This window comes from Panthera leo, chromosome E3 (genome assembly GCF_018350215.1).
Source record: "Panthera leo isolate Ple1 chromosome E3, P.leo_Ple1_pat1.1, whole genome shotgun sequence".
NCBI classification, from domain to species: Eukaryota; Metazoa; Chordata; class Mammalia; order Carnivora; family Felidae; genus Panthera; species Panthera leo.
Genome location: NC_056694.1, coordinates 37,998,504 through 38,025,181, shown reverse-complemented (window position 1 = coordinate 38,025,181; position 26,678 = coordinate 37,998,504). Strand labels below are relative to the sequence as shown.

The window sequence follows — 26,678 nt, the reverse complement described above, 5'->3', positions numbered from 1 at the left end:
ATCCCAAGCAGGCTCCGCACTGTCGGCACAGAGCCCAAGGTAGGGCTCGAGCTCACAGACCTGAGCCGAAATCCAGAGTCAGACACTTAACCAACTGAGCCACCCAGGCACCCTACAAAGAGCCAATCTTGATGATGAATTTTAATTTACACTGCAGCAAACAGAATAGAGGTCTGGGCTTCCAGTAATTCACTCGGTGACCCGAGCCTTTCCCCCAAGCCCTCTGCGGAGCCCTCCAGTGAGGCCGAGGAGGACTCTCCTGCAGGTGTTCACAATCCCCTGGAAAAGTAAGGCACCAGAGCACAGAGGGAGCAGCAGGGAAGGCAGGGATGCAGGGAGGAGAGGTAAGACGGGCCTGAGCACACAAAGAAGGCTTCCGGGAGGCCGGCCCAGGATCATTTCTGGTCAAATTCAAAGCAGAAAGAAAGATAAGAAGGAAAGCTGACTTTTCAGAAGATCATGTTCCTCTTCTACCGTCGGGCAGGAAAACGGAACTAGCTCTTGAAACAGCCAGGGTGGAGGACCAGCCCCACGAGGCAGTGAGGACACAAACCCGAGGCTTCCTGTGGCTGCCCGCCGTCCAGCGCCACGGGCCTCGGCTGCAGGAAGACATGGGGGGATAAAGTCCTGCCCAGCTTATGGAAACGCCATAAATCTCAAACCATGAAACACACTCGAAGACACAGCACTGCTTCACACACACGTGGCTCTACTTCTAACCAAACACTGAGCTGTGAAAAGTCCTAATGAAATACACTCTGTAGAGTAAAATGTTTCCAGTCATCCCGTGTACTGGAGAGGAGGTGGAGCAAGGAGGACCTGTGAGGACGCCCAGTTAACCCCATGCTCTACACACTCTGCACCATGTTCATAAAGGAGGTATGTGAAAGCACTTGGAAAAGTGTGAAGTCGACCTAAGGCAGTGCTAACATTAAAAGTCAAACTCTTATTATAAAAACTCACTCATTACAGACAAGAGGAAAATCTTGTACATTAATTTTTAACAAAAGGATACAAAACATAGAATCCCTATAATTAACAGGTGTGTATGTATGTGTGTGCATGCATACACATACACACACAGCTAGGAGAACATGAAAAAAAATTTTTTAAGTAATCTTTACACCCAATGTGGGTCTCAAACTCACGACCCCGAGATCAAGAGGTGCATGCTCTTCTGACTGAGCCAGCCCTGAACACCAAACTATCTAACAGTGATAACTCTAGAGGGTCTATGGGTGATTTAAAAAATTTTTTAAACTATTTTCTGTATTATTCAAATTCTCTACACAAAGCATTATTTTATCTTAAGGGGAAAAGTTGTTTTTTAAGGCTATTCTGGACTTAAACATTCTAACTACCCATAATGATAAGATGACCCACCGTTTGGCCATACACCTGGACCTAAAATATTAACGTAAGCTGTCATCAGTCACGGAATACAACTAGGTAGATCAAACGGATTATGACTGCCAGAGATTACTCCTGGGTGGTAATGTAATCAAATCCAGCCTGGTTATAACATGGTTCTAGGTTGTCACCCTTTGCTCTAATGGATTATACATGTGGCCAGAAAAAACCTGAACAAGGGTTAGCCACTCAGACATGTACCAACACTATCTGCAAAGAAGGCTGGAAGAAGGGAAAAGAGAAGCAAATACACAACAGCCAATTAGGATATAAAAAGCTGCACACTGCTCGAATGGCTTATGTTTATCAACTTGGAAACCGCAGAGTTGACTCCTGGTACAACAAAGGCACAATTATCCTGTCGTCTGCACTCTGGTTCATAATTCCGGCAGTCAGGGACACCGTTCCATTCGAGCTTTGGAGAGCAACAGTCAGGAGACTGGATGGTGAGGGATTTACCAAAATGTGTATGGCTCCCAGGTTTAGATAGCAAGACGCATGTGTAAGGAGAAAGTACCTGTTTGAGGAGGAGACCATCAAGTCTGCCCACCTCTCACTAAATCCCACCTGCCTCCTAGCTCTGAGCTCTTAGCAGTGACACTCTGATCTTTGGGGACAGTGGAAGCTGAAAAGGCCACAGCAATACACAGAGTTATCAGCACTGAGGGGGATGTTTATCAAGCACCCTCCAGTAGGGAGACACCGTGGGGCAGTGGAGGTGCACAGCAGCGGAGCCATGTCTTCCCGAGCCCAAGGAGAAACACAGCTACAAGGACACCAGACGTGGGCGGGAAGCAGCGGGCACAGACAAGGAGTGCCAAACGCAATCAGAAGAGGGAAAAGGGGTCCTGGCCCGGGGGGGACGGATGAATGGCTCGAGAGGTCAGAGCTGAGTCTTGAGAGGCGGGCTAAATAGTAACAGTAATATTCAACTGTGGCAGAGACTGTTCTCGATGATCACCATCAGCGAGAACACAGACCTGCCGGGAAGAAGTCTGAGTATCCACCAGGCCTAGAGAAGTTGTTGGTGCAGTTTCAAAGTCTGTCTCTACTCGAATATCCACAACAATAGGACTAGGTGACCAGCCATCTGGCAGGGAGTTAATTGACAGATCTAAGGTATTAATTAAAACGAGCACGGAGACTGGGAAAAGCAAGAGTAAGCTGGTTATTAATCGTGATGATTACTCATCAAAGGTAAGCACTGTCTCAGAAGAACATCATTCGCAAAATCGACACACGGCGAAGAAAGCTGCTGTGATCTCTCCAATCAGATCCTGACAGACTCACCGGAGAGTCACAGCTCCCCTCTTCAGGACGCTCCCACCTGCACACACCGTTCTTCAACCCACACGGAGCAGCACACCTGGGTGTAGCCACACCCTGACAACCTTTGGCACAAATGCCAAGCAGGCCAGCACCTCCCGTTCCACAGTCAATCTCCAAACAGAATGTGCCAGATTTTCAGGGGAGAAAGCATGCCCCGTAACCTCCCTCGTCTGTCCCTTATCCCTACACCCCATCAGTCGGCTGCTCCCCGCTGAGACCACACACCCTTGCGAGCCAAGCACACGCCAATGCTCGGACTCCCTGTTGCCGACTTACATGGGATAGGACATAGGAGGATGATGTGGAAACCGCAGAGCACGGTGCCATCTGGAGGTGGCTTTAAGATCTCTTTCCAAACTAGAGCACAGAAAATCTCTAACATCAGAAAGGCTTCTCTGCAGTGAATACATTTTCTACCATACTGAAAACAGACAGGCACGTACCCTAACTGTAACAATTTACAAAGTCAATAATTCCAAGACCATGTTTGAAATTGGCATTTCCTGGTATTATCTATCTCTTGTCTTGTTCTAGGATTTAAGATGGCTGGTTTTCCAGTTCATTCATCATATACTTGGCAGAAAGACATGAAATGAATAATATGGCTCATTACTGAAGGCACGAAGTTTCCACTTAGTAGATAACAAAGCAACCGGTGCTATGAGGTTACATCAGAGTATGTGCCACTTTTCAAAAGCCACAAGCCAAAGTGACACAGTGTTATTCTAAAATATACAATAATACGCACAGATATGTAAATTTTTTTTTTTTTTTCAACGTTTATTTTATTTTTTGGGACAGAGAGAGACAGAGCATGAACGGGGGAGGGACAGAGAGAGAGGGAGACACAGAATCGGAAACAGGCTCCAGGCTCTGAGCCATCAGCCCAGAGCCTGACGCGGGGCTCGAACTCACGGACCGTGAGATCGTGACCTGGCTGAAGTCGGACGCTTAACCGACTGCGCCACCCAGGCGCCCCAAATATGTATATACAGAGCTATGGCCTTGGAATTACAATCCATTGATAATTATTTGCATCTCCTGAATAGAAAATGTCATCAACATTAAATTCAGAGCTCTGGAGGTGCTGTTTAGAGTACTCTGGACACTCAATTCATTAGAACATTCAGGAAAGGTGCTCACTCCTCAGCAGATACCCACCCCCACAAAAGGGAATTTTTGAACACAGAGAATGCATTTTATTAAGCAAATCAAAGACAATCAAAAATGCCTGGGGGAAAACTCCATTAATAATTGAGTACATCCTTTCCCCTCCCTTGCACACCAATTTTGTAATCTGCCTTTAGTTATTTTTTATTATTGGAAGTACAATTAACATATGTTACATTAGTTTCAAGTGTACAACATATTGATTCAACAATTCTGTATGACTCTGTGCTCACTGTGGTTAAGTGCAGTCAACACCATCTGTGTCTACACGTTATCACAGGATTATTGACCATATTCCCTGTGCTGCACTTTTCATCTCTGTGACTTATTCATCTTGTATTTGGAACTCTGTACCTCTTAATCCCCTTTATCTATCTCATCCACTCCCCTACTAACCTTCCCTCTGGCAACCACCAGTTTATCCTTTGTATTTAAAAGTCTGTTTTTGTTAATTTGTTTTTCAGGTTCTACAAATAAGTGAAATCATATGGTATTTGTCTTACTCTTAGTATCACTAAGTATCACTTAGCAGTAACACTCTATAGGTCCATCCATGTTGTTGCAAATGGCAAGATCTCATTCTTTTTTACGGCTGAGTAATACTCCCGTGGGTGTACATCATATTTTTTTACCCATTCATCTAATGATGTACACTTGGGTTACTTCTGAGTGTATCTTTATTTTAAAAACGACTAAAACAAAACCTCTGGTTTCTTAGATCCAGCCACACCCACTATTTGAACCTCTCATAAGGAGTTTTCTGATTGCATGTACCTTCAGAAGTGTGCATAAACAATAATAGAAAAATTGCAATAGAAAAAATACAAGGTGGAATTTAAAGTCATATGAATAGAAGTTTGTAATAAATGAATCAAATCTGTATGGTTTTTTTTTTTTTTTTTTGAGGGGGGAGGAGTGGGGAGAGAGAGAGGGAGAGAGATAAAGAGAGAAAACACAAGTGGGGGAGGGGGAAAGGGAGGGGGAGAGAGAAAATCTTAAGCAGGCTCCCCACTCAGCATGCAGCCTGACTGAAGGCTTGACCCCATGACTGTGAGATCATGATCTAAGCTGAAATCAAGAGTCAGACACTCAACCACCTGAGCCACCCAGGTGCCCCTATGTGTATTCATTTAAAAAAAAAATTTTTTTTTTTTTTTACATTTATTTATTTTTGAGAGACAGAGTGAGACAGGGCACAAGCAGGGGAGGGGCAGAAAGAGAAGGAGACACAGAATCTGAAGCAGCCTCCAGGCTCTGAGCAAGCAGTCAGCACAGAGCCTGGTGCAGGGCTCAAACTCACGAACCGTGAGACCATGACCTGAGCCAAAGTTGGACGCTCAACCAACTGAGCCACCCAGGCGCCCCTGTGTATTCTTTTTTAATAATACCAAGTTTTTTTTTTTTAATTTTCTTTTTAATTTTCAAAATGTTTATTAATCTTTAAGAGAGAGAGAGAGGGAGGGAGGGAGGGAGGGAGGGAGGGAGGGAGGGAGGGAGGGAGTGAGGGAGGGAGGGAGAGTGGGAACGCAAGTGGGAGAGGGGCAGAGTGGGAGACACAGAATTCGAAGCAGGTCTGGGCTCTGAGCTGTCAATACAGCTCAAGTCACAAACTGTGAGATCAAGACCTGAGCCAAAGTCAGACACTTAACCAAATGAACCACCCAGGCACCCCTAAAATTTTATTTTTAAGTAATCTCTACACGCAACTGGGGGCTTGAACCCACAACCCCAAAATCAAGAGTTGCCAGATCCACCGACTGAGCCAGCCAGGTGCCTCTAGACATGTAGACTGCTTGCTAATCAAGCAATTTGATTTCATTTATTTCAAAAACTATGAAGAAGAGACAAACCTTCCATTCAGAAGCATTCCAAAAACATTACATAGACACTCCAGCACAAGGCAGGTAGAGCACAACCCCCAACCCTTAGCGACTTCCCTCAAAAGAGGGCAGGATGGACGAGGGAAGAAAGAAGAACGCTACAGCAGAGACACCGGACAGGACCTCAGCCAGGTGACCAAGGGCAACATCAGCCATAATGGTAACCCATGCTGACAGTATGAACTCTTGATGAGAGGTGATAAAAATGGCACTCTATCTCTGTACCTCTCTGATCTTCCTTCCATAACCCCATCAGCCTGTAACCTCAGTCTTATGGGAAAACATCAGAAAAATCCCAGCAAAGGGGCACCCTAAGTATACTCGACCGGTCCTCCTCGAAACCGTCAAGGTCACTAAAAACAAGGTAAGTCGGAGAAAATGTCACAGGCAAGAGGGGCAAGCCTAAGACATGACAAGTGTAATGTGGTATCCTGGATGGGATCCTACAACAGAAGGGGAAAATTGAGGAAACCGGGGTAGATTTCAGTTAATAATAAATAATCCCGTGTCGATACCGGGTCACTAATTGTGACAAACACCATACTCACAGAGATGTCAGTACTGGGGAAACTATGCAACTGGTAGGCAAGGAAGAAGATGCAAGGTCTTCTGTCCTACCTTCTAAGTTTTCTGTAGATATAAAACTGCTTTAAAAATGAAAGGATACTTTAAAAATGGGGGGAAAAACCTATGGAGATTATCTGATAAACACCAACAAGTGTTAATTCTGACGAACGGAAAAATAGGTATTGATTGTAATATTCTTTGTTCTTTGGTGTGTTTTGAAAATTAAAAAAAAAAAAAAAACTTGAAAGTCACAATTCAAACCTTTGCTACAGTAGTATTTTAACAACAACAACAAAATGTAAGAGGCAAATCACTTTTAAAAATCACATTTAGGGACGCCTAGTGGCTCAGTCAGTTAAGTGTCCTACTCTTGACTTCGGCTCAGGTCACGAGCTCACGGTTCCTGGCTTCGAGTTGCATATGGGGCTCTACATTGAGAATCCTTTTGGGATTCTCTCTCTCTCTCTGTCCCCCCTCCCCCATCTCTCAAAATAAAAAAAAAAACAAAACTTAAAAATAAAAATCATGTTTAAAGACATTATAATTGTGTTGGCCTCTTGCTCATGAGGTAAACACACATTTGCACCAGCCAGAAAAGTTGACTTCTTCATGGGTCTTGCAAAACCTGCTTGGCGGAGTTAATATTTCAGACTGAGATCTACAGCCCAATCAGAACACAGGCAAGGCTCAATACATATGGGTGTGCTTTCTAGAAAGGTATAAGCAGAACACCGTTTCATAGGATGAAAAATGCTTCTGGGAAATTAAGACGTGCTCTTTGAGTTACCTGTTCTATAAATTTTACAGATGCAGATAACCTGATCCATACACAGGAAATTAGGTATTACGCACTTCCCCGCTGTATTTTGAATCCTGCCACCTCACATACAAAATGGTGTGATATAACCAATACAAACTTCAGAGTCAGTCACGGACAGGTTGTGAATCAAAGTCAGCTACTTTCCAACACGTGTCCTTTTTTGTTTTTGTCTTTTATTTGGGAGAGTGAGCACGCACACACGCAAGTCGGGTAGGGACAGAGAGAGAGGGAAGAGAGAATCTCAAGCAGGCTCCACACTCAGTAGGGAGCCCAATGTGGGGCTCGATCCCTGGGATCATGACCTGAGCTGAAATCAAGAGTTGGAAGTTGTCTGAGCCACCCGGACACCCCTAACACATATCATCTTGGAAAATCTCCTAGGAGGCAAGAAGAGTGGCCCAGGATATCTTATTCCTTGTGGAAAACAGATACGGCACCCGCCTCACAGGATTATTAAACATGAGATGAAGTGAGATGCTGCTGTTAACTACCCAGCACGGTACCCAGGACACTGGCCACCCAGGAAAGGTCACCCCTCACATGTTCTCTTACCGTAACTCAGGAAGAGTAAGTACAATTAATTGTTATCCTTGTTCATAATAGGATTCTACTGAAATGTTATGTTATAGCCACTATATAATTCTGAAAAATGCCAGAAGTATTACACAGTAATCAACATAAAAACCCTAAATGTTTTAACTTGGTGACAGATGGACAGCAAATTACTGTCTACAGTAGACGTGCTTCTTTCCAAAATACTGCAGAAACATTTTGGAGAAGTCGATCCTTGAAGTCACGCTGTGGACCCATTTACATAAAGAATGTTAGGTTTAGCACATCCCAACTTTCTACACCAAACAAGGAAGGAAATGAGAGATACCTTTTGAAGTGGCAATGTGTCCTGTAACCAATGATGGGCAAACATTCCATATTCCAATGTATGTTCACATCATCAAGGTGGAGAGGTGTCCCGATGCCACAGCTGGTGACGGAAGCAGACTCATGGTGCTCCACCCCCTGGACCTCCAAATTAGAACCTGCATCTTAACAAGTTCATCCCTAAGTCCTTAAAAGTTTAGGAAGAACTGCCCATATCTATGCTCAAGTCTGACAGGTGCACGGCCAGTTCTGAGAACGGCTCCTAAAATGTTTGTACTGATGGAAACACACCTGAGAGGAATACAAAGAAGAGAGGCAACACACAGACCCCAGGTTTGAATACTGCACCCCCACCTCCCAACCAGGACCCTAAGGAAAACATCTGATTTTGAGTTCCAAATCTGTCATCTACTGAGTAGTTACAAGGTGACATTAAAGCTCAGGTACAATCATGTTTCCGAACTTCCCGGTAACCTGCTGCTGTCTCCTGCCGCGCCAGGGAAAGCCTGTCCCCACCAGAGGCTGTCGCGCTTGCCCCAGCAGGGGCTGGTCTGAGGGTCAGCCTCACCGCTTCAGGCCCTCCGGCTCCTGGAGTTCCACATGTTCATTCACCTCAGGCAAGTTTCCCAACCAAGAAACCCCAGGCAGCCAACAACAAAATGCAGAGCTCCACGGGCAACAGAGAGAGAGCAGGCCCAGGGAAGAGCTCGAGCACAGGCTTGCAAGAACCCGCGGTCAGTACAGGAGCTCGGCAGAGCTGAACATGAGGACCGCGCAAGGGCGCTGGACGCCTCAGTGAGTGAGTGTGGGTTTTGAAGGCGAATGCCCAAGTGTGCGGGACCACTCGGAAACTGTGCCCCGAACAGATACCAGGGGCAGCACAGTGCTGGAGACACGGACACTCTGACTGGCCAGAAGTTCAACACTTCACACAACATCCCAGATGTTGAGCTGAGATCACCCCAAAAAGGCCATGCCTAAGGAGCAGGGCTCCTCAAGACCTGCCTTAAAAAAGCTTAAAAACAAATCCCAAAAGGATCAAACTCATCTGTGAGTCAAACGCTTTCTAGAACAAACCCAACCCTCTCCAAAGGAAGACAACAAAACTCATATCCGACAACAGTCACAATGTCTACTACATAGTCAAAACTTACTGAACATACAAAGAGGTAGGAAAACGTGACCCATAATCAGAAATTATATTTATATAGGGGCACCTGGGTGGCTCCGTCGGTTAAGCACCCGACTGCAGCTCAGATCATGATCTCAACGGTTGGTGAGTTTGAGTCCCACGCCGGGCTCTCTGCTGTCAACACAGAGCCTGCTCCAAATCCTCTGTCTCCCACCCCCTACCCTCCTTTCACGTGCATGCTCTCGCTCTCCAAAATAAACATCAAAAACAATTAAAGAAAAAAAGAAATTATACATATAAACAAACCAAAGACCACAAATGAAAACTCGGCCTTCAAAAGAAGAGTAGGAAAGGAACAAAGAGAAAAAAGGAACAAAATACAGAGGGCAAATAGTAAACAAATAGCAAGATGGGGCCCTAAATCCAACCATATCAATATTCAATGTAAATAAGGTAAACACTCCAAGACTAAGATCATCAGAATAAATTGAAAATAGGTCCCAACCATATGCTCTTTACAAGAGATGGATTTATTAGTATGTCTTTTTATTTTAAAGATTTTATCTTTAAGTAATCTGTACACCCAACATGGGGCCCTAAGTCACAATCCCGAGATCAAGAGGCCCATGCTTGCTCCACCTACCCAGCCAGCCTGGTGCCCCATGGACTGTAGATATGAAGACACAAGAGGGTTAAAAAAAGACATACTTTGCAAGTATTAATCATAAAAAAGTAGGAATGGCTACGGTAATGAGACAAGTAGATTTCAAGACAAAGAATATTAACAGAGATCAAGAGGAACGTTTACAATGATAAAAGGCTCAATTCATCAGCTAGAAAGAATAATCCAAAATGTGTATTTGTCTAATGAAAGGGCCTCAAAACACAGGAAATAAGCAGTCAGATTTCATACTGACTAAAGAACAAAAAAGCTACAATTTCAGTTGGGTATTTTAATACTCTCTCAGTAACTGACAGAAAAGACCAAAAAAGGTCAGTTAGAGCACAGCTGATTTGAGCGCAAGCCACCAACTTGCTCTGACATTTACAAGACACCTCACCCTCCAGTGGCAGGATGCTCATTCCTTCAGAGCACATGTAGAACATTCACCAAGAAAAACGATATCCTCAACCATCACACGGGTCTCAGGAAACTTCAAAGGACAAAAATCATAGAGTATATTTTCTGGCCACAAAGGAATTAGAAATCAGTAACAAAATAATATCTGCAAAATTCCCACGTATTTGAAAATTAAGCAACATACGTCTACATAAAAGCACAAATTAAATCACAGGTAAAATATAAAAATTCCTTGAACTAAATGATAATAAAAACAAAATATCACAATTTATGGGATGCAGTACAGAGCAATATTTTGGATGAAATTTACTGCTCAAATATTAATATTGGAAAAGTCTAAAATCAGTGATCTAAGTACCTATCCCAGAAAGCTAGAAAGAGCAAAATAAACCCAAATTAAGTGGAAAGAAAGTAACAAAAACAGAATTAATAAGAAACGAAAAAGGTAAAACAAAACCTGACTGTTTGAAAAAATAAAATTGACAAATCCCTTCCCAGCCCGATGAGGGAAAAACAAGAGGGAGAAACAAAAATTATAAATATCAATGTGTGTGTGGTGTGTGGGGGGGGGGGGGGGGGGGGGGAGGGGGTGTGAATGAGCATTATCACAGATTCTACAAGCATTAGAAGGAAATTAGGGAATATTATTAGCAGATTTATGCCAAAAAAATTAAGAACTTAGATTAAATGGATAAACCCCTTGAAAAACAAATTATCAATACAAAAGGCAGGAAGAAGTGAAAAATTTGCATAGCCTGTACCTATGAAATTAATTCAATAATAATTAAAAACCTTTCATCAGAAAAACTCCAGACCCAGATGGTTTCACTGGTGAATTTTATCAAACATTTAAGGAGTAAACAATACTAATCTTAGACAAACTCTTTCAGAAAATAAGGGAAGAGGTAACAATTCCAAAGTAATTTCATGAAGCCGGTAGAGTCTTGACAGCAAAAACAAGGACATAGCAAGAATATCCCTCACGAATACAGATGCATAAATCCTGGACAATGTTTTAATAAATCAGATCCAGTAATATAAAGAGAGAATAATACATCATGATCAAGGGAAATTATCCCAGGAATATAAGGTTGGTTCAACACTCAAAAAGATGTACTTGCTCACATTAATAGAATAAAGAACATTTTTATGGTCATCTCAACAGATGCAGGAAAAGTATCTGATGAAATTCAGCCATCAGCAAAGTAGGAACAGTGGGGGCTTTTCTCAATCAAGGAGCCTACAACTAATACCATACTTAAAGACAGCAATGGAACGCTTGCTTTCCTCCATGGTCAAGAACACCAGAAGGGGTGTGTATGCTCTCACTGCTTTCATGAAATACTGTACTGGAGATCTCAGAACAGTAAAGTCAGAAAAATAAAGTCGAAGAAGTAGACTGCGTTTATTTAAAGACAACATGACTCAAAATGTTAAGGCATGTATAGAACAGAACCAATAATGGAGTTTAGCAACGTTACAGGATATAATGTTAATCCAGACAAGTCAAGTTGTATTTCTCCATATTAGCAACAAACAAGTCAAACTGATAAAAAACCTAGAAATTAAACAGAAACGAAAATAAGAAACTAAACAACCTGATTTTAACACTTATAATAAAGCTAAAGAAATGGACAGACAGCTCAATGGAACAGACCAGAACAAGGGTGGCAGACTTCTTCGGAAAAGCAGCAGTTACTAAAGATTTGTCTTAGCAGGCAACCTATGGTTTCCATGCCTCATTCTTTTATTTGTTTTTTAGTTTATTTTGTAACCAACCCTTTAAAAATATAAAAGCCATTCTTAGGTTGTCGGCCATATAAAAACAGTCCACAGGCTAAATCTGGCCCATGGGTTATAGCTTGCTGACTCCTGAATTAGTCTAGAAAACAGACCCCTCCTTAATCCAGCCAATTCCATTCCTACTTATTTATCCAAGAGAAATGAAAATTTCTATGTCCACACAAAGACTTACACAAAAATATTCACACAAGCTTTACTCTTAACTATTCCGAACAGGAAAGCACCACGACCTCCGTGGAGAGGAGACCAGATAGCAAGTCACGGTGTGTTCATACAATGGAGTGCTATTTGGCAATAAAAAGAGCAACTAAACTTGGGCAACAGTATGGATGAATCTCACTCCGCAAGCAAAGGAAGCCTTGCAAAAAAAGTCCACGTCCGTACGATTCTGTTCACACGGAGTTTACCTGAGAACAGGTAAAACTCATCCATGGTGAAAGAAATCAGTAGTGATCGTAGGGTTGGAACGGGAGAACAGGAAAAGGGAGGAATACAAAGGAACTTTCTGGGGTAATGAAAATGCCCTAGACCTTGAAAGGGGTGTGGCCTATCCTCCATGAGTTTTGACAAATGCATCAAATGAACACTTGTGCATTACACACCATGCAAAGATCTGTGCATTACACACCATGCAAATTATATTTCCAAAAATAATAAAACAATAAGATATTTAAAAAGTTAAATACATGCAAAAAATAATTCGTTAACTCTAGATCCTAATAGTTGACCTTTAGTTGAAAAGTAACAAGGTTGACTGGGTTTCCTTACAAGTATTACCCTTCAAAATAGTCACTTGGGAGACTTATCTAATGAAAGAATTCAATGTTGCTGTTTGCAGAACATTCATTCACTTTGTTTTACAGAAAATAATGTTACAAAGTTAACTGTAAAAAAGAAATAGGACTCTAACTCTGACTTTAAAAAAGAGGTATGTGGGAAGCCTGGGTGGCTCCATGGGTTAAGCGTCAGACTTCGGCTCAGGTCATGATCTCACGGTGCTTAAGTTCGAGCCTCGCATCAGGCTCTGTGCTGACAGCTCGGCGCCTGGAGCCAGCTTCGGATTCTATGTCTCCCTCTCTCTCTGCCCCTCTGCTGTTCATGCTCTATCTCCGTCTCTCTTTCTCTCTCAAAAATAAACATTAAAAAAAAAATTTTAATCAAAAAAAGAGATACATAATTATAGATAAAAGACTGGTAAAAAAGACATCAAAAAGTTAACACTAATTATGAAGTAGGTGATAGCATTATGGACAATGTTTTCTCCTCTAGACTTTCAAAATTTTGTACAATAAACACTATATTTACTGGAAAATATTATCTGAAAACATTAAAAAGGCAGTCTGATTATCATTTCGAATGTTCTGTGGTTATCTCAAAGCCTTTCTGTAAGACAGCGTGAGCCACGAGTCAATCTCTGAAAGTGTTTCAGCATCCAGGCACTGTGCTAAGAACTATACATACACCGCATTATTCCATTAGTACAATTCTCCGAGACAGATACTATCATCACCCCCTATTTCATCTACACACTTCTCAAAGGCAGGTGCTATCATTATCCTCATTTAAAACACAAAAAAACTAAGACCCAGAGTCATTACATAATTTTCCCACAGCTGATAATTACTGGAGCCGGGATTTGAACTGAGACAACTTTCTCCAGAGCCCGGGCTCTGCTCTTAAGCACACAGCCAGACCGTATTTGGGGGATGGCAGCTGCTACCACTACAATGACTACTGCTCCAATTACTGCTACTACTACCAGAAAGAGGAAGATAAAGGAAAGGAGGAGAAAGAAGAAAAACAGGAAGAAGAAAGAGGAAGCAGATCAAGTACTATCTGCGGTCAAGCCATTTAATGTACATACACAATCTGTTAATTCAAAAGCTTTTAATGTTTATTTTGAGACAGAGAGAGTGTGCGCACATGCCTGAGCACCAAGTGGCAGAGAGAGAGAGAGAGAGAGAGAGAGAGAGAGAGAGAGAGAGAGAATATGAATGAATCCTGAGCAGGTGTGCACAGGGCTCAATCTCACAAACCATGAAATCACGACCTGAGCCGAAATCAAGAATTGGATGCTCAACCGAGCCACCCAGGTGCCCCTAAAAAGTTTTAAAAAGAAATAAATTCATGGGTAATTATCATAGGAAGTTAGGCACAGTTATGATCACCTTCCATTAAGATCATGGATAGGATTACTGAGCTGGCTTTGTATTTCCCCCCCCAAAACTTCTGCCTACAGGAGCAGTGTGCACCCCATGGCACAATGCATCCAATCAAAGCTTCCAGTCTCCTCAACCCATACAGTGACCACTGATTTCCATGGCAGTCTTTTAAAAAAAGGATTTACGGGGCGCCTGGGTGGCTCAGTCGGTTAAGCGTCCGACTTCGGCTCAGGTCATGATCTCGCGGTCCGTGAGTTCGAGCCCCACGTAGGGCTCTGTGTTGACCGCTCAGAGCCTGGAGCCTGTTCCGGATTCTGTGTCTCCCTCTCTCTCTGCCCCTCCCCTGTTCATGCTCTGTCTCTCTCTGTCTCAAAAATAAATAAACGTGGGAAAAAAAAAAAAAAAAGGATTTACTTAAAATCCCCTTGTTTGCATTATTTCAAGGATCAGATGACAGTACATGAAAATAAGAAAAGCATCAGACAAATGTGCAGTATTATTTCTCCCGGTATTAAAGGTAAGAAATGTCCTATTATCATTAAAAAATAGAGAAGGTGGGTGAGTCATTCATTCCTATAATAGCCAGGTTGGCTGTATTAATTCCTTACTCACCATAATCTGCTAATTTATTCCTTCAGCACACAGGTGCTCCGAGTGTGGTCCCTGACCAGCACAACCAGGGTTACATGGGACCCGGCAAAAAATGCAAATTCTTAGGCCCCACCCCAAACCCACTGAATCAGGAACTCAGGGGAGGGGCCTAAGATTCTGGGTTAATGAGCCTCCACTGATTCTTCTGGAGGCTCAAGCCTGAGAATCACTGCTTCATCCCATTTGACCAAAATGCTGGCTGCCTGGGTCCGTGGGGGTCTTCATACACTCAAAGCCTTTACCCCTTCGGGAGAGCTTCAGGCAAGAGCGAGTTCTATGTTTTCTGACCACTTTCCAAAAGAGAATTATACTCCAAAAATCTTATTTAAAAGTAAGCCCTCGGGGCACCTGGGTGGCTCAATCGGTTGCAAGCCAGACTTCGGCTCAGGTCATGGTCTCTTAGTTCATGAGTTTGAGCCCCATATCAGGCTCTACGCTGACAGCTCAGAGCCTGGAGCCTACTTCAGATTCTTTGTCTCACTCTCTCTGCCTCTGCCCTGCTCCTGCTCTGTCTCTCTCACTTTCTCTCAAAATAAACATTAGATTTAAAAAATTAAGGGGGAAAAAAAGCCCTCACCTAACCCCTTGTAAACATGGTTTACCATGTAAACTATTTTGGGCCCTTTCAGATCTGTTACTTCCAAGAAAGGACTAATAGGATTTCTAGGGTCACCAAAGCACATTTTTATCAACCTTAGAATTAGATTCTGGACTCTTGGCCAGACACATCATGACACCATCCTCTATCAGCTTCTGGCTTCCCTCTGCCACCTCTGTGCCGAGCAACAACTCTTGGTACCTGTAGCCGGGAGAATAATTTCAATGCACAGCTTCCAATTTCCACTTGTGTTTATCTTTTTGGCTTTCCTTCTAAAAGACAAGCATTTGGGTTATTTTCAGTGGAAAACTACAACATGCTACCAAAAAGATAACATATCAGGTTTTGCCACTGTTGAAGTTGAGAAACTGTTTCATTTTTTTAAAGTCCTATCATGTTAACATTATTGCCATGTTGTTGAAATAGCTGTTTACCATTAAAAAAAAATTTTTTTTATGTTTACTTATTTTTTGAGAGAGAGACAAAGACAAAGCATGACCACAGGAGGGGCAGAAAGAGAGGGAGACACAGAATCCGAAGGAGGCTTCAGGCTCTGAGCATGACCTGAGCCGAAGTCAGATGCTTGACCGACTGAGGCACCCAGGTGCCCCAAGGTACCCCTAATTTTAGAACAGAAAACAAATGGTTACATCAAGAAAGAAAACATGATGGACGAGCTGGGGGCAGGGGAGGACACAGGCAAGGGACTGACCACTGGCCACTCGCACAACTCCCTCCCCCAGCCTCAAGGTCACTCCTTCCGAACTGAAGTCAGTCTGCCCAGGAGGGACGAGGGGTTACCTGCTACTGCACAAAGACACCCTAAAAGGTAGAAAGTGCTGGATCTATTCTGATGGCCAAGTTGACAGGCCGACCACACAGAGGGTCTCAACAGCATCAGGCCATTCACCAAATGACCAGTTCACGAGAAATTACCAATTTACCAAAACCTTTTAAGAAATATTCTTCTTTTTTAATGTTTATACTTGAGGGAGAGGGAGAGGGAGAGGGAGAGAGAGAGAGAGAGAGAGAGAGAACAAACACGTGAGAGCGGAAGGGCAGAGAGAGAGGGGAGACACAGAATCTGAGGCAGGTTCCAAGCTCCGAGGTGTCAGCACAGAGCCTGAAGTGGGGCTCGAACTCAGAGACTGCCAGATCACAACCTGAGCTGAAGTCAGACACTTAACCTACTGAGCCACCCAGGCGCCCCTATATTTTCTATTTTGAATATTTTCTTGAAGAGTCACAAAATTGGGAATAAGAAAGTGGGAATAATCACAAACATCAAGAAAGTCTAAAATTATTAAAGCCTGAAATGGAAAGAATTTCTATTAAGATACAAATTGTACAACTGACCCAGGAACAGAGGCACAGGTTAGTGACACAGAGACCTTTAGCCAAACTGTGGGACCTAGTTCTGGCTATGCCACTCACTGACTATACGACTTGTGCTAAACTATTCAACTTTCCTTCCTTCTCTCCACTCCGTGCTCCTCCACTTTGTAAAAAAATTTTATTATTACTTTTATTTTAGAGAGAGTAAGTGTGGGGGAGGAGCAGAGGAAGAGAGATAAAGAGAACCCCAAGCAGGCTCCACACTCAGCATGGAGCCTGATGCAGGACACGACCCCATGACCCCAGGATCATGACCTGAGCTGAAATCAATAGTCAGATGCTCAACTGACTTAGCCACCCAGGCACCCCAAAGATTTTTTTTTTTTTTTTAAATAGGCTCCATGCCCAGTGCAGAGCCCAGTTCAGGGCTTGAACTCGCAACCCTGAGATCAAGACCTAAGGTGATATGAAGAGTTGGACACTTAGCCAACTGAGCCACCCAGGCACTCGTGTGTTCCTCTATTTCTTAATGTGTGACATGGAAATACTACATACTACCCACTTTATATATTTTTATGAGAATAAAAGTAAATATTTTGAGTTCTTCTCAAAATTGAGTAAATTTAGACCTTTCTTAAAGAAAAATATATTGATCAAAGAGACCAACAGTCTAAAAAGTCCAGATCTATAGAAGATAGCAAGAGTGTTGTCAAAGATCTTCGGTCAGCCCCCAGGAAAAAAAGTTTTAGACCTATAGAGTTGTACAGGTGAAGTCTCTCAAATCCTCAAGAAATAGATTATTCAAATGCCAAACCATTTAGAGAAGACATGTGAAAGGCTTCCAAATTCACTTTGACCAAGTGAACAGGACATGGGTATCAAAACCTGACAAAACACAAAAAAGAACGTGGATCAATGTCACTAGTGATTAATGAGAAGTAAAAATTCTAAATGAAAGACTAGCAAATAAAATTTAGCAATATATCAGCTTTTAATTTCACAATTACAAAGATGGCTCAGTTTGATGTTAGGAAACCTACTGAGATCATCTGTCACATACATAAAACAGAAGAGAAAAAAATCACAGGATAATCATCACAGATGTTAAAAAGGAATTTGATAAAATCCAAAAACTAATAAATGAAGATTCAGTTATACTTCAATTTAAAATGACTCCAAACCAAAACTCACATTATACTTAATAATAAAATACTAGACACACCTCTAATCAGATCCAAGACAGAGAGGTCTAAGGACATAAACATTGGTAGAAATACTGGCAAGATGATGAAAGTATCAACAATGCAAAAGATGACTGTCCACTGGGAAAACCCACGAGAAACATCTGAAAAAGCATTAGAATAAATAAGAGAATTCCACAAAGTGGCCAGATTACCAAAGCGACACGTGTCTATCAGTATCTCTCCTGTACTAAAACAGTAGTCGGTTAGGTAATGAAAGAGAATAACTCATCGAAAGCAACAGTAAACCCATCAATCCGTGCAGAAATAAACTTAATAAAAAAGGCATATTACCTATATAAAGAAAACCATACAATGCTTCTGAGCAACAGAAGACTGCATGAAACGCAGCCTGTTATCCATACAAGTTATAGTATGGATAGGGTAAGAGGACTCAGGAAGCCATAAAACTTAAAATTTAACATGTCAAATTCCTTCTTAAATGATTCACAAAGTTCAATACAGTCCCCATCAAATTCCACAGTTTTTGCTTGTTTTTAGGAATTTGAAAAACAGCGTTGATCTGAAGCAGCACTTCTCAACCCTGACTGCTCTCTGAAGAACCGGAAACCGAATCAACGCTCATGCCACACCCCAGAGAATCTAACTTAACTGGTCTGCAGCGGGGTTCAGACATCATATTTTTACAAATCTCCCCATGTAATTCTGACGTGCACACAGGGCTGAGAATGACACATCTAGAAGAGTTTAAGAATGGCAAAGCCAATTTTGGATGCTTAAAAAAGAAGGAAGAGCAACCACCTCCGTCATGGATTAAAGTTCATTATACAGGTAGGATGCTATGCTTCCGGCACAGGAGAAGCAAAGATCAATGAAACAAGCAAACAAAAGTCCAGAATGGGACCCAAGCCCTGTATACTTGAAAATGAGTAAAAAGTAATAAAAATGGTATATCACATCACTGGGGAGAAAGCTGGACCAGCGATATCTAAGTAAATGGCACTGGGATGACAACTGTAATTTGGGAAAAAACATACAGCTAGATCTCTACATCTCACTCAAGCCAAAAGCAATTCTGAGTTAAAGATCCAAGATTTAAGGGAAAAGGATACAGGAGAATATTTCATAATTTTGTAACAGGGAAAGCATTCCTAAACGTGATATAAAACCCAAAAGACACAGAGGAAAAAAATGGATAAATCTGTTTCCATAAAAACTGGTAACATCCATTTATTTGGTGAAAAACATAGAACTATCAAACTGTAAAACCTAAGTACCCATACGTCTGGTAAAACAGACTTCAGCAAATAGAAAAGAGGAAAAAACTTACATTTATTAAAAGGTTTTAATTTTTAATATACAAAGAATATTAAGAATATAAACCAACAAGAAAAAAAGGAAACAACAGAAAAACTAACAGAGAATATGGGCACAATATAAATGCCCAGGAACTCAGGAAAAGACATTTCTGCCTAAGAGAAGGGCAAATCAGTAAAAGGATGTTTACTGTCAGTGTTGGAGAGGACATGGGGGACAGACTCATCTGCTTTTAGTGAGGGCATAATGTGTACAATGTTTATGGAGCGTATCTGATAATATGCTTATTAAAAATGTATCCTGGGGCGCCTAGGTGGCTCAGTCAGTTAAGCATCCAACTCTTGATTTCTGCTCAGTTCATGATCTGGCGGTTCATGAGAACAAGCCCTGTGTTGAGCTCAATGCTGGTGGCATGGAGCCTGCTCGGAATTCTCTCTCCCTCTCTCTCTGCCCCTCCCCCTCTCTCACTCTCTCAAAATAAATAAAGTTAAAAAACAAAGTAAGTATCCTTTAATCAAGAAGTTTCACTACTAAGGATTTATCTGGCAGATACCCTCAGCTGTACAAAGATGTATGTATAAATCAAAATTGTTATTATCAGCAAAACACTGTAAACAACCTAAACGCACAGCCATTAGGGCATTAGTCAAATAAATTAAGATATACCTGAATCAGGGACTTTTTAAAATTTTTATTATTATTTTTAATGTTTATTTACTTGAGAGAGAGAGAGAGAGAGAGAGAGAGAGAAGAAGGAGGAGGAGGAGGAGGAGGAGGAGAAAAAGAGGAGGAAGAAGAGGAAGAGGAGGGGGCGGGGCAGAGAGCAAGAGGGAAACAGAATCTGAAGCAAGCTCTGGCTGAGTGTCAGTGCAGAGCCCAACGTGGGACTTGAACCCACAAACTGCAAGATCATGACCTGAGCCAAAGTGAGACACTTAACCAACTGAGCCACTCAGGCATCCCTCCAAATCAGGGTTAATACCATACCCAGTGAGCTCGATCCAACATGGAACTTACAACTTCCATTATTAAGTGGCAGGAAATAGGTACATGTATTTATACACACATACATACATACATACATACATACATACATACATATAGGGAGGGAGAGAGAGATGTTATACTATACTACTCTTTTTTTTTTTTTTAATGTTATTTATTTGAAGCAGGGGGCAGGAGAGCTTGAGCAGGGGAGGGGCAGAGAGAGAGTAGACAGAGAATCCCAAGCAGGCTCTGTGCTATGATGCAGGGGCTCGATCCCACGACCCGGGAGATCATGACCTGAGCCAAAGTCAAGAGTTAGATGCTCAACCAACTGAGCCACTCAGGCACTGCTGTACTATACTAGTCTTTATGTTTAGGGGAGATATCTACACACACACACACACACACACACACACACACGCCTCTCTCTGCACAAATCATACCCAAAAGGATAGTTAAGAAATAGTTGTCTTTGGTGAGAAACTTTGGGAGAACCAAAGGTCAAAATTTAAGGGAGATCAACTTTTCAGTTCTTACTCTAGCACTAGCCTTTTTTTTTTTCCTTTTTTGGTGGTTTGTTGTTAAACCACATACCTGATTACTTTCTAGAAATGAAATTTTTAATACAGCCTTTGACCCAGTAACCTTACTTTTCGAATCTATCCCACAATGTATGCAGATATACCTACACAAAGATACGTTCATTGCAGCTGTGTTTATACTAATGAAAAACCACAATCCAAATGTTCACCATGAGAGGAGTAGATCAATAAATTACAGTGCATCAAATAATGGAATACTTTGCTATCAGTAGGAAAACGAAAAATCTGTGCGCGCTGACAAGGAAAGGTAAGCAGGGTATGTACTGTTACGTAAAACAGCAAAGTGCTTATGTAGCTTGGTTCCATTTCTAATGAACAAACAGTATGTGCTAAACATAACTGAATAGAAGTGATTGTAAGAAACGAGGCTGACCTCTTCTATTATTTGAATTATTTTACAGGAAAAAAATTTTTAAGTGTTTATTTTTGAGAGACAGAATGGGGGAGGGGCAGAGAGGGAGACAGAGGATCCCAAGTGGGCTCCATGCTGACAGCGCAGAGCCCAATGTGGGCTTGAACTCATGAACTCTGAGATCATGACCTGAGCCCAAGTCAGATGCTTAACCAAATGAGCCACGTAGGAAATTTGTGTTTCCTTTGTAATGATCATTTTTATTTTTTTATTTTTATTATTTTTTTAATGTTTATTTATTTTTGACAGAGAGAGACAGACCATGAGTGGGGGAGGGGCAGGGAGACACAGAATCTGAAGCAGGCTCCAGGCTCTGAGCTGTCAGCACAGGGCCCGACACGGGACTTGAACTCAAGAACCACGAGATCATGACCCGAGCCGAAGTCGGATGCTCAACCAACTGAGCCACCCAGGTGCCCCTGTAATGATCATTTTTAAAACAACACTATTTTTTAAAAAATTTCTTTTTCCCCGTGTGCATTTTAAAATCTTATGGGGGGGGGGGGGGGGCGCCGCCTGGGTGGCTCAGTTGGTTAAGCATCCCAACTTCGGCTCAGGTCATGGTCTCGTGGTTCATGGGTTCCAGTCCCACCGGCCTGGAGCCTGTGTCTCCCTCTCTCTCTGTCCCTCCCTCCACCATGCACTTGGTCTCTCTCTCTCTCAAAAATAATAAAAACATGTAAAAATTTTTTGTTAAGTCCTATTTGGCTTAAAACGCGCTCGTCTCTTGCTCTTCCTATTTGTCCATCACTGTTCTTTTGTTTCCACCCAAAGGCCATGACAACCTTCCAAAAAACACCAGTCCCAGTCCTTCCTTTGCTGTCAGCCTCTTTGGGAGGCTGTTCCTGCAGGGCACAGAGGGGGCAGTCTCCACAACACCAATGCGGCTTCCTCTCCACACAGTGAACACTCGAGAAGGGCTGTCTGAAAGATCACTCTGCACAAAGGAATGAAAACTCGGGGCAGCCAGAGGAGCATGGGATGACAAGAGATGGACCGACCAAGCCCAGACTACAGGAAACCTACCAGAACGAATAAACGAAACCACCGGATTCTTCAACAAATGAACTGTAAGGATCCCAGAGATAACAGATTCTTAAGAGCCGTATCAACTGAATGTTAAGTTGTCCAGATTTTACGAGAAAAAAAAACCCTATAAAAACAAATTATGACACACGAGACCACTGGAAATCTGACTTATCCAGGAGACCTCGAAGACGTGAAAAAATCATCCATGTATTTACACATGAGAACGGCGCGTGTTGGTGTATCAAGCCCAACTTTTAGGAATAAGCATGATCAGCGGCTCGCCGAGTATGATCAAAGAGCCCAGAGGCCTTCTGTGGGGGAGGGGGTCTTGACGTCAAAACTACTTCATAAAGTACGAAGACATTATTGCCTTTTTTAAATCTCATTCTCTCACAGAAACATAGAGGCATTTTCCAGAAGCTCTGGGATACCATGTGATACCACTGTGCTTAATGGCTAATGGAACGTGTGGTTGGTATTCAAAATTCTGTTCCAGTATTTAATGTGGCGAATATTGACAGATATAGTGCACATTTGAAAGAAATCTCTCAACAGTGGTTAAGATTATCCAAGACTTCTACGACCAAAAACTTTGAGAACCCATGCATTAAACCCTCTGCATTCTCAAAAAAAAAAAAAAAAAGTAACTGTTTTCTAAGTCCATGGTGCAGCATGGAGTGATGAGTGAACTGGGACAGAGCAAACATCAAGCGGACCATGAGCCCTAACCCACAGAAATCTCTTCTCAACCGACCTCTAGAATGCAGGTGTCCTCTGCAAATGCCAGGGACAAGTAAAAGTGAACTTCACATTCCCCTTTAACAACATTCCAAGAGAGAGAAATGCAATTTTAATGTCTGGAATTATAGGTGACTGCTGAACAATGCAGGGGTCTGAGGCTCTGACCCCCACCCAGTTGAAAATTGGCATAGAACTTTGGATTTCCTGAAAACTTAACCACTAATAGCCTACTACTGATCGGAAGCCTTGCCAATAACATAAACAGTAGTTTAACACTTATTTTGTATGTTACATATATGTATTATATACTGTTTTCTTACAATAAAGCCAGCTAGAGAAAAGAAAATGTTATAACAAAATCATAAGGAAAATGCATTTACAGTACTGTGTTTATGGAAAAAAAACCACCCACGTATAAACAGACTCACATAGTTCAAACTTGTGTTGTTCAATGGTCAACTCTATCTCATTTTTATTTCCCAAGTTAAAAAAAAAAATGGTCTCCTTACCTAAGACAGTCCTCGGGTTTCCCGTGCCTCTCCCAATGCCCCCGTGAGCCTTGTGGGGAGACTGCGTGCTACTCTTACTTCTCCTTTTCCTTTATTTGGACGGCTCAAATCCAAGCAACAGCCAAACGATTCTACTGTTCTAGAATCTGCTGTTCCAAATGCTGCCTGAAACAGGTGCTCCAGTGGCCGCCGCTGAGTAGCCTTCGTCTGGGAGCCTCTGCGGGGCCTGCTCCCTCACTGAGAATCAGCCTGCCCCCTTCCTGTCCCGTCTCCCATCTCCCCAGCTTCTCCCCTCCCTGCTCTCCGAGTTCAGCCGCCACTCTGCATGCCCGCTGCCCACTGCAGGCCGGTGGCTACAAGCCAGAGCCCAGCCTGCACAGGCCCCCCGGAGAGCGCAGGGCGCCGGGCCGCACCCTACATTCCGAGTCAGGAGCTCTGCGCTTCTAACAAGCTCCTTGCAGACGCTGCCCCTGCCGGCCCACGGACCCCACTCTGGGGACCACAGCTCCCAAGTCTCTCCTGTGACCCGAAGGCCCAAGCTGCCCAGGCTCCGCCGCCTCCTCACGGCAGGCAGCTGAGCAGCCCGGAATGCAGCTTCTTTGCTGGTAAAATGGGGACTGGGACAAGAGACACTTGGCTCGCCGGGCGAATGTCAAAAGGAAAGGGTCTACCGGGCGACAACTCCGTCAGCTGGGTAAAAGCGGGATAGAGCAGCCTCCACGAGAGTCAGGGATGCAACACAAAGCTGATTCCCAGCAGAAGGTGCCTCTTTCATCCATGCGGTCCTATGTGCACACATCTTCCTCAGGGGCTGAAAACTGGCAATTAGTCCAGATACCTTCCCAACGTTCTCAACTGCCTCGCGTGCAGGTTACTCTACTGCGGGCTTCTTTAACAATTCCCACCTTACTGTACTGCATTTTAGAGAGAGAGCGTGCACGAGTGGGGGAGGGGGAAGAGGTAAAGACAGAATCACAAGCAGGCCCCACACTAAATGCAGAGCCCGACACAGGGCTCGATCCCACGACCCTGGGACCACGACCCGAGCCGAAATCAAGAGTTGGACGTTCAACCGACTGAGCCACCCAGGCGCCCCAGGAATTCCCACTTTAAGGACAGGGGCAGAGATCTTTCTCTCTGGGTTCCAGGTACCAACTCTCCCTCCTCCAAATCTGAGGTGCAGAGGGAAAGACTGAAGGAGGCAGGAACATGCCGCATTCCACCAGCCCCCACCCCTGTTACCGCGTTACCTGCTAGGAAGGAGAAGCTCCCCGCCCCCAGGAGTAGGAAGCATTCAGAGCACTTCAGCTCACTTACCTTGGTCATGCCTCCTGCCTGCGCCGTGTTCAGTCCCGCGTGACTGGCCATTTGCGGCGAGACCTGCGTTAACGTCTCGGCCAACACGCTGCTCGAGGCCCCCTGCATGGCGGGCGCGGGGTACGGCATCCCAGCTCCCCTTCCTCTGCCGGCCGCCCCAAGAGAGCCATTCATGACTTGCGCCTGTCCTTGCTGGGCCTGGTTCATTAAACTATGGCCAGAGTTACTATTGAGGAGGGCAGGGTGGGTCTGGTTAAAGTTAGCATTCATGCAGATCCCAGGTCCCGTCTGCGACGTGGCAGGGCTGCTGGTCACCAGCCCCACTTGCTTTTGTGCTTGCGGATTCAGTGCTTGGGAAGCAGGGGGAGTGGGCCCAGAGGTGCTGGCTGCCTGTTTGGGCAGGCTGGGGGCTGAAGAATCTCCCTGGTTCAGAGGGCTCTTGCCCATGGCACCCAGGCTGGCCATGTTTGCACTGTTCGGCTGCCCTTGAGCCTGCCCACCGAGGCCTTGCTGCACGGGGCTGCTGGCACTAACATTTCCTATTCCTGGGTTGATACTAGAGCCGCTGCCTCCGCGCAGAAGCTCCGACAGTTGTTTATGTTTGGAAGCAGCATCTGGAACAAGGTTCCCACTGTTTATAAGGCCTAATTCTCCTCCATTGGGGATCAGCTCATCAGGAAGATCATTTTCCAAGTCAAACAATGATCCAAAATCTAGAAATTAAACAGAAATGGAAATGAGAAACTAAGCAACCGTAAGAGCTTTCCAAATGTCATTATGTCACTATGACCTTAACCCAAAGGAGCACCGCCCGAGAACACTGGCACGTCTTAAGAGTAACGTTAAAATGACTGGAAACTTCACTTGGGAAAATAAAACAGGGAAGGCTAATCTTCAAACGCCAAAGGAGGAGAAGTTAAACAGAGATGAGAGGAGGGTCGGCCCTACAGATTTTATCATATATTCTAAAACAATAATCAAATCATGTGGTGTGAGGAGAAACGTAGATATACAAATTAAAGGAAATTAATGGAATTAGAGGAAATTAATCAATTAAACCTTCACCAAATTATGTTAAAATGCTCTGGAGAATGTATGTGTGCCCTGATAAATGGGCATCAGGTGAGATGAAAAGCAATTTGGGGAAATTAAACTCTAACCTTAAGTGATCACAGAGTTAAACGGTAAATTATTAAAGAAAAACAAAAACAAAACAAAACCCGAGCCTAAACAGAATATGAGAGTTCTCACAGTGTTGAAGCTACAGAAATTAAAGACATGTAAAGGAACTAAGAACAGTTAAAAGGAAAAGAAAACAACCTGACAACTACTTGTCTGACGTGAGAGGGGTTACGGGCAGCACGGGGACCTCCAAGCATGAGCACACAGGATTTCCCAGTCCCTCTCAAAGTACCATTTCTCTCTCGTGTGGCCTCTGTGTCATCTCCGTCCCTCAGTCCCTCACCGACCACACCTCCTTCACCCCGAAGCCACCTGGCCACGTGCACAAAGGACAAGATGTGTAGGAAACAACACGAGTGGCCGCGTGTGTGGCATCGACACGGTACAGACAAGGTGCGGAGGCGGCCCAGCCCAATGGGTAGACCGAGGACCCGACTGCCTGTGAGCCCAGCTCTGCTTCTAGTCCCTCACGTACTAGCTCTGAGCTCCCTCGACTTTCTACACCTTGGTTTCCTCTGTCTGGAAACGGGGTGGGGGGGAGAGGGGCGGTGATAATGGCCACC

The 26,678-nt window shown here is 43.5% G+C and overlaps 1 protein-coding gene across 4 annotated transcripts in view; it reads right to left on the bottom strand.

Moving 5' to 3' along the window:
- Positions 1–26,678, bottom strand: part of LOC122209604 (CREB binding protein) — a 124,640-nt gene that overhangs the window by 75,958 nt on the left and 22,004 nt on the right. For 3 of the 4 annotated variants that reach the window (XM_042921610.1, XM_042921608.1, XM_042921609.1), the window contains exon 2: positions 24,934–25,646. In XM_042921610.1, coding sequence (XP_042777544.1) covers positions 24,934–25,646 — 713 coding nt within the window. Of the gene's footprint in view, positions 1–8,056; positions 9,294–24,933; positions 25,647–26,678 lie in introns of those variants that run through there. The other variant, XM_042921611.1, reaches the window with a different exon arrangement.